The sequence below is a fragment of the Lathyrus oleraceus genome, chromosome 4 (genome assembly GCF_024323335.1).
Source record: "Lathyrus oleraceus cultivar Zhongwan6 chromosome 4, CAAS_Psat_ZW6_1.0, whole genome shotgun sequence".
In the NCBI taxonomy this organism is placed as follows: domain Eukaryota; kingdom Viridiplantae; phylum Streptophyta; class Magnoliopsida; order Fabales; family Fabaceae; genus Lathyrus; species Lathyrus oleraceus.
The window spans coordinates 408,703,575-408,719,571 of NC_066582.1; the positions used below are offsets into that span (position 1 = coordinate 408,703,575).

Consider the following 15,997-nt stretch of genomic DNA (forward strand, 5'->3'; position numbering starts at 1 on the left):
TAGAATGACCAAAACCCTAATGACCCGCCCGATTATAACGTCCCCCGGTTCCACATCCCGGTGCGTTAGGTTGTCTCCGAGGTCTCCCACGATTTTCTTGAGGTGTTTGTGGTCTTTGGGTGCTGACCTGATCGAGCGATGGCTGGTTGGAAGGTCCGGCAGAGGTTCCGGCGGTATTCGAAAGATGTGTCATCATTTGCTCCCAATACCCGGAGGGGCTGTGGCCAACGGCGCTTCCGTAATGGAGTTCGGTGCCCATGTCATCGTAGTTAGGGCGTTGGGGTTGGGTGGATTGGGTGAATTGGGGACGGTATAGTTGCCCAAATTGGGTCATTGAGTCGTTTTGAAAACGAAGCAATGGTTCTTGGGGCGTACTATAGTTAAATAGTGGTTGGGTGTTAAATGGTGGGGGGCTATGATGACGTGACTAATATGAATCATCGGTGCTATAGACGGTTGTGGTTGTGGGGTTTGGTTCTTGCCTTTGTGTTTGGGTGGGTGGTATGAAGGGATTGCGACGTTGGATGGTTCGTTGTTGGGTGGTTGGCATGAACGGGTTGCGATGTTGGGTGTTTGGTTGGTTTGAGTATGTGGTCGGTTGATGTTGTGTGGTTGGTTGTTGGGTTTGGGTGGGTTCACATTGGTGTTGGGTGGTGAATTGATGTGGGACATACGATGATGCGGCTCAGATACGAATTGCTGAGTTGTTACAGACCTAAACCATGCCATATATTGTTGAGTCGGTCTTACACCTTGGATGACTGGTTCGTTGAGGATGTGTTGTCGTCGATTTCTCCATTGACGACACATGTCTTTTGCAAAGTCTCTCCAGTCCGAAAAATCCCACTGTGCATCGACCCTTTTTTGATGCCAAATTCCCAAACATGTGGGAGACTCTGGGATATGTTGTACCATTCCGAACTGCAGTTTGACCCTGTCACTTTGGTGCATTTCAACTGTAGTGAATCGGATAATTGGAGTCTTCGCTGTCCAAACTGCAGTATCGTCATGGTTCACATCATGATCCAGACCCAGATATGGCCTCCATACAAACTGGAAAAAAATAACAAATCGTTAGATGAGAAATAATTTGAGAACTATTTTAAGATTAACTATAGTTTGGTAGGAGTATTACATCGTCATGTCCAATGTGATCCAATAGATTTCGATAGACTACAATAGCGTGTTTCGGACACCTATTGTAGTTCATTCCCCTTACTGACCACCTAAGATAAAAAAAAAGGAGTGAAAAATATTATTTACTGTTAATTTAAATAATAGATATAATTAACAAAATGGTAAATAGTAAAGTGGTAGACTTACTTGGTTGCAAAGGGGAACGCGAATGGACGTTCATTTTCTGGGGCGAGCGACGGCATCCTAGACCACCCCCAAGCTTGAAGCAAATAAGCACATGAAAAAAAAGTACAGGTATTCTTTTTTGCATTTTTACACAATGCACTATATAGATGGGCCAACACAGCTGAACCCCAACTATAAGTGTTTACCTTATTGATGTTGCGTAATAAAGGTAAATACATTATATTCACAGAATTACCTGTACTTTCTGGAAACAAAAAGTTACCAAATAAAATCATAATATAACACTGAGCTTTTATTATCTTCTCATACTCGGTTGAATCTTCAGACAGTACTATACTGTTATAATATTGTCTAAGGTATTTTAAATTTATACCTTGCCCCCTTGCTTGACTGGATGTGTCTCCCTCAGGTTCGTCGTCTAACAAAGGGGCACCCAGTAATTCATTGCATATGTCGTTGACATGGTTAACTTTCCCATTGACTGCCTTTCCATCTATACGAAGGCCCAACAGCATGTACACGTCCTCAAGTGTGACGGTACACTCACCAATCGGAAGGTGAAATGTGTGGGTCTCGGGTCTCCACCTCTCCAACAAAGCTAGGATGAACTTGTAGTCCACCGAGTACGAAACAATGTTTAGGAGATTTCCAAATCCACATCCTCTAATATATGGTTCTATTAAAGGATCGTGGGGTACATATTCATGTACACGACATCTAAACCGCTTCGGATCCTAATAACAAAAAAACAAAAATACAATTAGTAGAAGAAATACATTCTAAAGAAATATGTACAACATGTAATCCATAAATAGAAACTAAAAAGAAAGAGATTTGTTTGAAAGGTATAACACAAAGAACACAAAGATATTACAAGTAATCCATAAATAGTAACTAAAAGAGAGAGATAACATACAAATGTCGAGATATTCTCGATTGTGCCTCTGTGTTCATCGCCCATAGTTAACAAAGACATGATTCGATTTTGCAAAGCTTAAGTTTGTTAGATGAAAGAAATGTGGTAGAAGGAAAGAGTGTGATGAAGATGGTTTGATAATGTTGATATGAGAGGGTATTTATAGATGAATAAATGAGTAGGTTTAGAAACTATAATGAATTACTATTGGTTGCATGCAACGGCATAAGAGGTTAAAAACCTAGTGAATGACAAAAGAGGAAAAATCAATGACACAAAGTGAAAGGGAATCTAGCATAGCATGTGTGAATGACAAAACTAGCATAAGGGAATCTAGTAGGCGCATGTGAAGAAATCACATGCAATAGGAGGAGGAGCCTTTCCTAATGGCGCCTACATGTGATTTTTCACATGCAAGGAGGTGGCGCCCTTCCTCTAGGCGCCTAAGTGTAAGCCTTAGGAAGAGGCGCCCTTCCTAATGGCGCCTATGCATTATTTAAGGAAGAGGCGCCCAAACCATTGGCGCCTATGTTTTTGCCAAGGGAATGGGCGCCTATGTTTAGTGTTAGGTCACTGAATAAATTAGGGCACAGAGATTCCTGATTCCCTCTGTATTGAGTATTCTTTTTACTCTTCCGTCTTCAATCTTTTCACTCTTCCCTCTTTATGTTCAGTCTTTCCTTTGCGTGCAAGTATAGTCAAGTCTGTACAGACTATTATGAATTTATTAATGCATTGGCCAAGTATTTATGTTTTGCGGTTGAACAAGATTTACAAATCAGTTAGTTCAATTCCATTCAACACAATGTCTTCCACACAACAATATATGATCAGTGCACATGTTGACGGTGAAATATTTGATCATCAGTTGTTCGGTTTTTGTTTTCGAGACACACAAGTGACTCATTTTACAATAAATCGGCGATCAAATTTTTCACACCTAAAACAAAGAATAGAAAAGAAGTTGCAGTCCAATAATGTCGGTCAGATCATCTATAAAAATCCAGTTTGTTTTGCAGATAACCAGGTAAAATTCTATCAAAGGAAGATTCGAGATGATGATGATGTTCAACATATGTTTGGCAGTCACGAACAATCCGGTTATAACGATATAGAGTTGTATATATTACCACATCAACAACAGGAGTCCCAGTACATTAATCAGTCACAAGTGTTTTGTGAGACTGATGATGAACAAGTTGAGGTGAATGTTCCAGACGATGAAGAAGAGGAACCTGAGATCATCGTTGATTCGATGGTGAACGCTGAAGAGGAAGAGGAGGCAATACCAGTAGGTCATGTATATTGCCCACCCCAACACATGACAAGGTTAAATTTGGGTTCGGATGAACCTTCGGGAGATGTATGGTACAATCCTTACATGCAAATGCAAGGATCTCTGAAACAAGGAGACACATTTCGCACAAAAGAGGAATGTGTAAAAGCCATAAAAAAATTCCACATGGAACTAGCAACAGATTTCAGAGTTGACAGAACTGACGCATTGAGGTATAAAATTTATTGTCCGAATGAGCACTGTCTTTTTAAGTTGTCAGCTTCGTACAGGAAGAGGAAGGAGTCTTGGGAGATTGGATCAATGGGTCCAGATCACACATGCATCCTGACCAACCCAATGCAGGATCATCGCAAATTAAGCTCCCAACTAATATGCGATGAAATATTGTCTGTCATTGCCGATAATCCGTCTTTAAAGGTGAGTACAATAATCTCGCATATTAGGGCAGAGTACAACTACACACCATCATATAGGAAGGCATGGATAGCTAGAACAAAAGCTGTTGAAAAAGTGTTTGGCAATTGGGAGGAATCTTACAAACAACTTCCAAAATACATGTTCGCTCTAAAACACTATGCTCCCGGTACAATTTTCAAGATGGAAACATTGCCCGCATATACACCAAATGGTACATGTGCTGTTGGAAATAGAATATTTCACCGTCTATTTTGGGCGTATCAACCGTGTATCACAGGTTTTTCTTTCTGTAAACCAATTATACAAATTGATGGTACATGGTTGTATGGAAAATACAAAGGAACGTTATTGATGGCAGTGGCACAAGATGGGAACAGCAATATTTTTCCGATCGCCTTTGCCTTAGTTGAAGGGGAGACAGCTGAGGGATGGAGTTTTTTCCTAAGAAATCTCCGATTGCACGTAGCACCTCAACCTAACTTGTGTTTGATCTCTGATAGACACCCCTCAATCATCAGTGCATATAATAACATTGACAATGGCTGGCAAAATCCTCTTTCTACGCATGTGTTTTGTATTAGACATATTGCTCAGAATTTCATGCGAGAAATCAAAGATAAGACGTTGCGTAAGAAGGTTGTCAATGCAGGTTACGCATTGACGGAACCTTCTTTCAAACACTACCGCGACGAAATAAGATTGTCGAACGAAGATGCGGTTCGGTGGATTGATAGTATTCCGTTGGAGAAGTGGACTAGGGCATACGACGGCGGACAACGTTGGGGCCACATGACAACAAATCTTGTGGAATCAATGAACTCTGTCTTCAAAGGAATTCGTAACCTACCAATAACCGCTTTGGTCCAAGCTACATATTTCAGGCTTGGGGCGTTGTTTGAAACCAGACGATCAAAATGGAGTTCCGTGTTGCAATCTGAACAGTTGTTTAGTGATGCTTCAATGAAATTCATCAAACATGAAGCTGCCAAAGCAAACACACACGTGGTTACGGTATTTGACCGAACAAAAGGTTGGTTTAGTGTTGCCGAGTCCATGGATCACAATGAGGGCATGCCAATGGGACAATACAGAGTTGAATTAGATAGAGGTTGGTGCGACTGCGGAAGGTTCCAAGCCTTCCGTACCCCCTGCTCCCATGTCATAGCGGCGTGCTCAAAGGTTCGAAGAGATCCATCCTACTTGCTATCTGAAGTTTACAAAGTCGCCAGCCTTTCAAATGTTTATAAAATTAGTTTTTCAGTAGTGGCAAAAGAGGATTATTGGCCAGAATATCAAGGGGACATTATCTGGCACAACGAAGTTATGCGAAGGAAGAAAAAGGGTCGCCCTAACAGCACCCGAATTCGAACCGAAATGGATACGGCGAACAAAATGGTTAGACTATGTAGTTCATGCCGTCAACCAGGTCACAATCGTAATAACTGTCCTAGTGTTAGAACTAGCACAACCAGATAAATTCAGATGTACGTCTATTGCTATATATGGAAACTTAAATTTATTTCAAAGTACCTCTGTTGCAATATATGGAAAATTAATTTTACTTCATAGTAGACGGCTTTGACGAAAAGACAGTTGTTCATAAAAAATAACACAAACAGTTAAAACAACTAGAATACAAAAACTATGCGATTACAACCATCAAAACAATTTTGAACATGTACTGCATCATCCTACGAGCGTCTTGGTCGGTCTTAATATCCACCCATTCACGCACTTCTCCGCTTTGGTTGAACGTGGACACAAGCCATTGTATTCTTCTAATCCGTTCACCCTCTCCAATTTCGCCCTCTAACCAACTATACAACGTCCGATTAAGACGTTCAAACGTATCTGTGTTCCAAAGTCGAACCTGTATCGGAACCGCAACGACAGAAAATATTACATCAGCATTTCGTTTTTGAATATATCTAGACATTGTTAAAACAAAGAAAATCAAAAATGATGGTTGCACTAGACTAGAAGATGAGTTTGAGTGAAAATATAAACTGAGAGATGAATTTGACTGAAAATTTGTATGCAAGGTGATCGTATTTATAGAGGCGATAAATCAGACACAAAAGACACACAGAAGGGCCCCAAAGAAGACACACAAAAGAAACTAAAAAACCCTAGCGCACACACACACAGGCGCCAACCCAAGGGGCGCCTTCCCACTAGGGCACACACACAGGCGCCAGCCCTAGGGGTGCCTCCCTTAGTGGGAGGCTAAGGCGCCAACCCTAGGGGCGCCTCCCTTAAGGGGCACACAAGGGCGCCAACCCTAGGGGCGCCTCCCTTAAGGGGGCTCTAACTAAGGCGCCTGCCCCTTTGGCGCCTGCCTTTAAGGCTCCTGAAATTTTTAAGGGATGCGCCCACTCCTCCGGCGCATCCCTTAAAAAACATGGTTATTTTGGAAAATATTTTGAAAACCCGGTTATTATCGTATTTAATTTCAAAATCATGGTTATTTTAAAAAAAAATTCACCCTTGTACCACCATGTAATTATTATTTTATCAATGTAAAATTCTTAAAAAACATTTAACAAAAGCGTTGTGCAATTTCAAAATTTTCAAAAATCTCTCAAGATTTTCAAACACATCGGATATTTACAAATTTTGACTAGTACTATATAATTTTACTGCATTATATATATATATATATATATATATATATATATATATATATATATATATATATATATATATATATATATATATATATATATATATATATATATATATATATATATATATATATATATATATATATATATATATATATATATATATATATATTCTGGATTTTTCTGTATTTTTACCGCATTTTTGGAAATTTCAGATAAAAATATATATATTTTTCTGGATTTTTGAAAAAACCGATAAAAAGCATACATTTTTTAGATTTTTTTGAAAAATTCGATAAAAATATATCTATTTTCATTTTTCGTATTTTTTGAAAAATTCAGAATTATATTTTAATTTTTACTGGTTTTTTCAAAAAATCTAGAAAATGTTAAGCATCACTACCGCTTTTTTGAAAAATCCGGAAATATTCATAACTATACCGGATATTTTGAAAAATCAGGTAGTTTAAATAATTTTATTTTGTTTTTTGCAGTGAAGACCAGAGGATGAAATGTCATGATTGTCGGTCTGCAATGTGATAGAGCTGTTGCTGCAGGGACTCAAAAGAGGCGAGGTGACATAGAGGACTCGCATCATCGGGCGGGGAGAGTAGTCCCAACCAATTCTCACAATAGGCGTTTGGCCGATCAGTTTCAGTTTCGTGCATCTCACACAACCCGACGTAGAAGATTTAGATCTGCTTCTGGATGGACGACAAAATGATGAGGATGAGCTAGTTGATGTTCAGGAAGCGGTTCAGGATGGTGGCAGAGACAGAAGCGCCCCATCCTTCAGAGACGATAGAGGTTCCCCCATCTTTCTTAGACAGAGGCTGCAATTACTATAGAGGTTACTCCGGAGATGGCTATTGAGGCGCCTACTCTGCATACGACTACCGAGATGTCTGCTATAGATGATATAGAGGTTACTCATTCTATTGAGATAGAGGTCATTGCTCTGACATTGACAAAGCCACGGTATACACAAATGAAGGGTTTCTTGATGGGCCTAATGATTGTCCTGTGCTCACTAGATATGTGAATCATGTGGCATTCAGATAATGGTAGAGAGAGGTATGTATATAATATGCCAATGATGTGAATTTATTTATTATTGATACTTTGGAATTAACTGATTCTTTTTTTACTTTGTTTGTTATAGGATTGTATTCCGCTAAAGGTGCCCACTCATGGGTTGAAGCTGAAGAAGTTCTCTAATGTAGTGATTCCACGAGAAGTGAAGGAGATTGTTGAGGATTGCGGTCTCCTTCCACAAGTGCACTGTTCGCCGACCATGCTTGACAATCAGCTATTGGCAGTCTTTGTTGAGCGATGGAACAAGGAGAAATCTTCCTTCCATCTTCCATTTGGTAGATGACAATTACATTGGATGATGTCTCATTTCTGTTCCATATTCCATTGGCAGATAGTTTCTTCACCGCTCACATCATTAGTCAGAAGACCACATTTACGATAATTGTACAACACTTGGGGGTTACTGAGGAGCAGGTGATAAATGAGTTTAAGTTTATAAGAGGTGCTCACTTTCTCCTAGCTTGGTCGTGGGATATATATGGCGATCTAGTGCATCAGGGTATTTATGAGTCAACCACAAGGGTATACATGCTACATCTTGTAGGATGTACTATCTTAGCATATATATCGATGCGAAGTACATGTGTCTGTTCACTCGGCTTTAGCATTGCATCTTGGCATGTGGGTGTATTGCATTGACTGTTCTATATGTTGTGCTTGGAGAGGCAACTATTTTTGAGACTAGATAGCTTGCCAGTTATATGAGTCTATTTCAAGTATAAAAAATATTATTTCTTATTAATTTAGTTTTTTTGCTCGTTATATGATTCTGAGTTATTGTGCGGTGCTGGATATACAACCATTTCCTGACCATTTGTGACAAGCACGTTATGACTACTACTGTTGGGGTCCCACGGGCCAAGAGATGAAAGGAGAAGCATGCTCATTTGGGAAGTGTTATAAATTACACGAGGAAGATTGATGCGCTTACTATAGATGATGTCCTCTGGACACCCTACATAGACCATAAAGTGCATTATGAGTTCGATGACACTTTATTATTTTCTGTTTATCTTCGACAAGAGACCTTAGTGGCTAGACACTTACCTGAGAGGTGTTTGTGCCAGTTTGGATATGTCCAAAACAGCCAATGAACAGTCTCTATTATTCTATTTGAGGGCGTTGATAGCTGGTTTGTTTCTCACATTTTGAGTTTTGCACGTGCCATTAGAGATCATGCAGTGCATGTTTAGTTCCCCACATGCAGTGCATGTTTAGTGCATGTTTAGTTCCCCATGGAGTGTGTGAATGGGTACTTGGAGTGGTACGTTACTGTATCACACACTCGCATCATGCCACCTAGGAAGCATGGAGATGATACTAGACCTTCTCATGATGGATCTTCACATGCTGGATCTTTTCATGCTGATATTTGGGTACCTTCTGATGACGGACAACCTCTTCCACCGCCTCAACATGGCGAGAATGATATAACGTCCCAAACTACTTTTAGGATCACCGCCTGACCCCACAAACCAACACGAGTCTTTTCAGAATATTTTCTTCTCACTCACACGCTTTTTGAGAAACTTTCCAAAAGGTCACCCATCCAAATGCTACTACAAGTCAAGCACGCTTAACTATGGAGTTCTTATTTGTTAGGCTACTAAAAAAGATGCATCTTATTTATATAAGTAGTACCAATCAATCCTTATAAGCCTTCCTTCAACCATGCAGTCCCATACCTACATAATCTCATGATCCTCTTATTTCTATGTGAATTTGGGCGTTCACTCCCTGATCAGAGCATTTCTAGATCATCTGTCAACCATAAAAGTCAACTGAAAGTCAATTGAGGGCTAGGAGGTGGAGAAATGGTTTGAGACATCTCATTCATGTCCTAAAGAGGTTTATTCATCATGTCAAACACATACCTTGAAGAATTTGAAGTCAGATCAAAAGTTTCCAAAAATGGAAAGTGACCTGTAATTGAAAGTTTTCAAAAATAGCAAGTTTTTGGACCATCTTCAACTTGACTTTCCAACATCAAAGAAGCTTCAAATGAAATTTTGTCCAACATGAAAGTTGAAGATCTTTCTCTCCCATTTCCAAAAAGTCGAAGATCATGAATTTATGATGAATGGTTGAGGAGTTATGAGTGAATGATCATCAAGTGTGCATGGAACTTCAAAATGCCATATCTTTTGTTTCAAAACTCCAAATGAAGTCACTCTTTTTGCAAAATGCTTCTTATGACCTATATTTTTCAAATCCATCATTGTATTGCATGAAATAATATCACATGATCATTTGGCCATGCATGTGCTTTTTGGAGGGAAAATCGTTAATTTGAAATTGGTTGATCACATGAACTCAATTCCACTTCCATGGTGTTTATGAGATGATTTTAAGTGGATTTGGATGTTAGCATGTTACTGTTCACGTCCAAATTAGGCCATGCACCACACTTTTCCAAATTTGCAAAACACCTCTCATTACACTAATCTTAATTAACCAAGTTCATTTTTGATTAGCACGGTGATTAGTAAATGATATAAAGCCTTAATCATAATAGAATTTTCAATTTACACAATTTCTAGATCTAGATCTCATTTTCCCTCGAAATTTTTCTCTCAATTGAAACTTGAAATTTTTCCACATAGCACTTGGATTTGATTGCATATTCTGGTTCTCTGATCATCATTTAGTGTAGATCAAGCTTTGATTTGAAGAATTCGAGCAGGAATCAAGCACATGAAGCTCAAGAACATGAAGATGGAAGTTATGATTTGAGCTAGATCTAGATCGTGCCAAGCCTCAATTATTGCATCAAGCTTCAAGTTATCATCTCAGGAGTGGATCTACATACTTGCAAGGCCTTGAATCTACAGATTTCAGTGACTTCTCTTCAAGAGGTTAGGTTTTTGAACCTCTTAATTCTTCAAATAATTGTCATGATGTTATAGATCTTTTCATGCTAGAAATTCTGATATAAAATTCATAAAAATTGGTTGAGATTTGACTAAGATATGATGATTTGAATGTTTGGATCCATAATATGTTTTCCTTCGATTCTCATTTTTCATGAAGAATTAGGTCTAGATATTGCTTGATCCGTGTTCCTCGTTGCATGAGCTTTCCAATGATGTGCATTTTGTGTGATTCTGGAAATTTTTTCTGAGCTTCTTACTGTAGAGCCATCGTCTTCATGAGGAAGATGGTGGAAACCACCCCTGGCCACCGCGGGCTCCGCCGTCTGCAAAAGGCCTTTGAATGCTAGGGTTTTGCGTAGTCGGATGCCACGCTTGTGCCTGTTGGCCAATCCATTGGCTGCGCTCTCGCTGACTATTCCACGCATGGCCTTTGACCTGTGACTAGGCGCCAGGTCATTTAATGAAACTGCATCGTTTTGCCTTGTTACTCCATTCGATCCTTGGCCTTTGCATTTTGGAGATTATTTGTTCAGCGCCTTGTTTTAATTGTGCACATGCTTCGATTCCTGCCTCTTCCACTTTTTCAAATTAATTCACCATTTGTCATTTCCCTCCATTTCAACATGTGTTTTATTCATTTTATTTCATATTTTTTTCCCAACTTCAAAAAATCATTAAAAATTGAAAACACATCCAATTAATTCCCAATTTTTTGATACATGATCCTTGAAGTGTCTACTATTTTTTGGTTGTGGTTTCATGATTTTATCACTTCTGGAATTTGAATTGTGATTGATCCTTTGGACATGTATGCAAATGTGACATGCTTCATTCATTCTATTGTGAAATGCTCATACATTGGCCAATTGATTTGAAACTTGGTATGCTAATTCCCAACATGTTGCATGATTTTTGAGGCTTGGTTGTGTATTTTTAGCATTTTTCATCTCTGTTTTAGACACATGATTGTATGGTGTGACAATGTGTGTCACACAATTTGATGTCATACTTGTGCATTTTCATTGCCACATCAATTGAGCTCTGTTGATTACAATTTTTGGCATGATGATTGTGTTTAACCTGTTGATATCACATAAAAATTTCCATGATTGTTTGATTCATTTCTGTTTTAATATGGAATTTTCATTCTTGATGACCAATTGTGTGCTTTGAAATTGCCTTTGCCATATCTTGCTCATGTAATGACTTTGCTTGATGTTTTAGACTTGGTCCTTTTTAGGACTTGTTCTCACTTGTTTAAATGAGCTTCATGTTGAATATTGGTTGCTGTTTTGACTTTTTGCTTTGTCTTTGACCCTAGCCTTGGTGCTAGTGGTTTGTACTCATCTTTTGAGTTTTGCATTTCAGGTTCAAGCTTCTAGTCTTGATGGTTGATGTTGATCTCATGAATTGAGATGCAAAATTCTTTGTCCACTAACCTTTCTTGTGTTGTAGGATCCTTGGTGATGAGCTCACTTTAGTTGTTGACTTGCATTGTGTATATTAGTTGTCTCACTGTTGATTGTCTGTTTGGTTTGTCTGAATGTGAATATTGACTTGTTTGATTTTCTTACAGGTACTTTAGTAGCTTTAACTCATTGCTTGAGTTGCTTTGCTTGTGGTTGGCATACCACCTAGGTAACCATTCTAACTCCATGTAGTCTGGAAGCCCTGTCGTTTATGTTTGGCAGGCACCTGTCTGAAGCCCTCCTTAAGAGGCAATGTTTGTGATTGTTTATATTTGTGCCATGTACTTCAAAGACCTCCTAAGTGAAGAGGCATTGGCAGATAGAAGGGATGTGCAATCCATCCCCTGCTATTCTGTTGAGTCTTTCATTTTGCTCGCACTACGTGCTGATGCAATTTGAATAAACGCCCAAAATCTTGTTGTGTCAGTCATGTGGAATAGGGTCCCTCATTCTGGACCCCCACACCTTCTTTGATTAAAGCTCACCCAGGCCGGGTTAAGAGCTATGAGGTCTAACCCTCATCTCCCATTTCATCTGCTCACCCTGACGGTTAATGTCAGTGGTTAAGAGCCTCAGACACCCCTTCCAGTATTTGGCTTGTTTGTCAAGGTCGATATGACCCCTGGACTAAAGCCCAGCCTTGTATGAGCCGCTTGTTTGCATATAGCGTGTGGTGATTGCTTTTGATGTTTATTTGCTTTTGCTTCTCACCTCCTTTTCTGTAGGAATCGTATGTTTAACTTTCGAGGAAGTTGAACGTGTGTAGAGATAGACTTGAGTTGACTCACTGCCTGTGTGAGTCAAACTCTTGTTAGAGACCTCAACCTAGGGTTATAATTTGCATGATGACTATTAGGCTCGAGTCAGTCTCCCTTTTAGTCCGTTATTCCCTTGGTCTCTGGTTAGGAGAAAGTTTCTCCCATGTTAAGGGGAACTACGTCGCCCTGATCCTCATACCAGATGAGGTACGTAGGCAGGAGATCGTGCGAGATCTCTCCGGGCGCCCTTTTTTCTTTTTGCGTGTGTTTTGCTTGACAGCTATTAGGTCCGAGTTCCCGACTCCCTTTTAGTCTGTGTGTTCAACTTCTTTGTTTCTTCTGACGTCTCAACGTCTTCTTGGTGTTTGCTTGACAGCTATTAGGCTCGAGTGCCAGACTCCCTGTTAGCTTGTCAATTTGATAACCTTCTTCCTTGTTGTGTGTGTTAGGAGATGGATGTAAGCCCAGCGATTGGCATTCCTTTTCCTACCGTTGTTGTTTGTTTGTGGAGTCAGATGTAAGACCATTGATTGGCTATCTGTTTCCTGTTTCTTTTGTTTGGAGTTGGATGTAAGACCAGCGATTGGCATTCCGTTTCCAGTTGTGTGTTCGCTCTGACGTCTCAGCGTCTTTGTGTTGTGTTTTGTTTCGGCGTGTGTTAGCCGAACTACGGTAGCTCTGATTCTCATTCCAGATAAGATACGTAGGCATAAGATGCAATATCCTAGCGGGCCCGTTCCTCTCTTCTTCCATCTGTGTTTTATTCCAGTGTGTGTGCATTCTTTGAGCAGTTTTTAGCAACCTTATTCTTTTCTCTTGAGCGTGGATCCCGTCGAGTACGACGGACGTGAGGGGTGTTAATACCTTCCCCATGCGTAACCGACTCCCGTACCTTGTAATCTCCGGTCGTAAGACCATTCCTTTCCAGGTTTACTTCGAGCGTTTCCTTTCCCTCCTTTGGGATAAATAACGCAAGGTGGCGGCTCTGTTTGTTTTGTCTTTTCCCGCCGGTTGTTTTTCGCGTTGCGACAGCTGGCGACTCTGCTGGGGATTACAGAAGTTGACCTCTTGCTGGTCCATCTTCCCTAAGCGAGTCAATCCTAGCGCTCTTTAGCATAGTTTTGGTTGCTTTTACTGTTTTATTTATTACATTTATGATTATTATGCTGTGATTGTATATATCTGCATATATGTTTGCATGCATCATATTATCATTGTGCTGGATTCTGTACAGGTTGGTTCCTCTGATTTGGGGTGGGTGTTCTAAGTGGGGCTAAAATCCAGGCCCGAGTATACACCTAGGATTAGTGTGGTCTCACGTTCCTCACATGTTGGTTGGGCATGTTGTTGTGACGTGACATACCACAAGCCGGACGAGGTTCTTTTGAGAGAGCTTTTCCATAGTGGAGTTTCCACTATGGTTGGGTTACCTCTTCTGAGCTATTGACTTCGGTGACTGTTCTTTCCCGGATCTTTGGTTTAGACGATCTTATGAGAGCTGCAACGGTACACCCGAAAGGGCAAACCCGTTGAGTATCTTGCCCGATTGTCGAGACCATTTTCCGCCTTAGGATGACCTTGTTAGAATTCACCTGTGAGGGGAGGGTTGATTCCTACAGATGTATGTTCTGATGGTGATGTTCTGATGGTGACTATTGGTTCAGTTATTGATCTGGGTCCTATTTATGAGTGGGATTTATGGATTTATTTCTGAGACGCCGGAGTTCTGTCTGCGGTATTTATCAGTGGGGATCCGTTTATTTCAGGATTCCCTGGGTTGATTCAGATGGTTTTTTGTTGTGGCTATCAGTTCAGTGATTTTTCTGTGATGATGGTGATGTATCTTCCGTTTCATTTATTTCGGAACCCCGAGTTGGATTTATGGTTAATCAGTTACCTCAGATGGTTGTGATCAGTTCAGAGACCGGGATTTCCGTACAGTGGATGATCAGATGACTTGGAGGATGGCACAGTGACTTGCATTCATGCATCTACATCATCCATATTTTGCATTCATCTGCATCTAACCCATGTCTATCCATACTCAGGGTACATTCTCGATTGAGATTCTGGTTGAGAGACATCCTGATGTCAGAATGTTATTGTCGAATTTTTATCCGTCTCGATGAAACCAGGACCGAAGGACAGAATATTCCTCATACGGATAGACGTTGCATTCATGCGTGAGTCATAATAACCTGCCTTCTATTTTGCAGGTGTCAGTTTCTAATGTGTTTGGGTTTACTCAGGAATCATTGCTCGCGCACGCCGAATTGTTCCCCTGCACGTAGCTCGTCCGCATCGATATCCTACCAGACGCAACAAATCCAAACTGATGGATACATCCAACGCAGATATTCTCGAGCTGAAAGAGAAGATGGGAGAACTGATCAATGTCATGCAAGGGTTCGCCTTGGGGCAGAAGGCATTGATTGAGAAAGTGGAGAAGCTTGAGCGGGCTTCTGCTGCCAACATCGGTAATAACCTAGAGGGTGTCTCCAACAACGGTCTTGGTGGTTCTAGGGATGGTGGTGACCTCAAAAAGAAGGCAACCAATGATGGTGTGTTCATCAACAGCGGTGGTGGTTTTGGTTTCGCTGCGGGCGGTGGTCCAGGTCCTGTTGACAATACTCTGAAGGATAATCAGTTTCCTCCTTTCCTTGAAGCCCTAGAGGATAAAGAAGCGGATCAGTTCTCCATACTGAATGAACAGTTTGGTCAGTACGGTGTCCAACCGCCAAACAAAGAGATTCAGGTGCTAGCAGAGAAGATCAGGGCTCTGGAAAGCCATGCTACTCTTGGGGCTATCAACATGACAAACATGGGGTTAGTTGAGGGGATTGTAATCCCACAGAAGTTCAAGGTGCCCTCGTTTGATAAATACAATGGGAGTTCTTTCCTGGAAACTCATCTCCAGGCCTTTGTCCAGAAAATATCTGCCTATACTATGGATCAGAAGCTATGGATGTACTTCTTCCAGGACAGTTTGTCTGGTGGGTCTCTGGAATGGTATACCAAGTTGAAGTCATCCGATATCAAGAGCTGGCAGGATTTGGGAGATGCTTTCTTTAAACAGTATCAATTCAATGCCGACATGGCTCCTAGCCGTACCCAGTTGCAGGGTATGTCTCAGAAGTCGAACGAAGGGTTTAAAGAATATGCACAAAGGTGGAGGGAGTTGGCTGCCAGGGTTCAACCACCGTTGGTAGACCGGGAAATGTCTGA

General features: G+C 40.5%; 1 protein-coding gene across 1 annotated transcript; it reads right to left on the bottom strand.

The window, feature by feature from the left end:
* Nucleotides 1-1,319: 1,319 nt before the first annotated feature.
* LOC127137743 (protein MAIN-LIKE 2-like) lies at nucleotides 1,320-2,369 on the bottom strand. The gene is made up of 2 exons (XM_051064170.1): nucleotides 2,240-2,369; nucleotides 1,320-2,057 (listed from the first exon to the last, which is right to left on the bottom strand). Exons 1-2 carry the CDS (start codon nucleotides 2,297-2,299, stop codon nucleotides 1,320-1,322), a joined length of 798 nt encoding a protein of 265 aa, XP_050920127.1. The 5' UTR covers nucleotides 2,300-2,369.
* Between the last annotated feature and the right edge of the window lie 13,628 nt (nucleotides 2,370-15,997).

Bases quoted from the DNA above. Each gene is read 5' to 3' on its own strand.
- LOC127137743 (XM_051064170.1), bottom strand. From the start codon at position 2,299: ATGTCTTTGTTAACTATGGGCGATGAACACAGAGGCACAATCGAGAAT. The intron at 2,058-2,239 runs GTATGTTATCTC...TTTTGTTATTAG, and splicing joins TCGAGAATATCTCGACATTT to GATCCGAAGCGGTTTAGATG.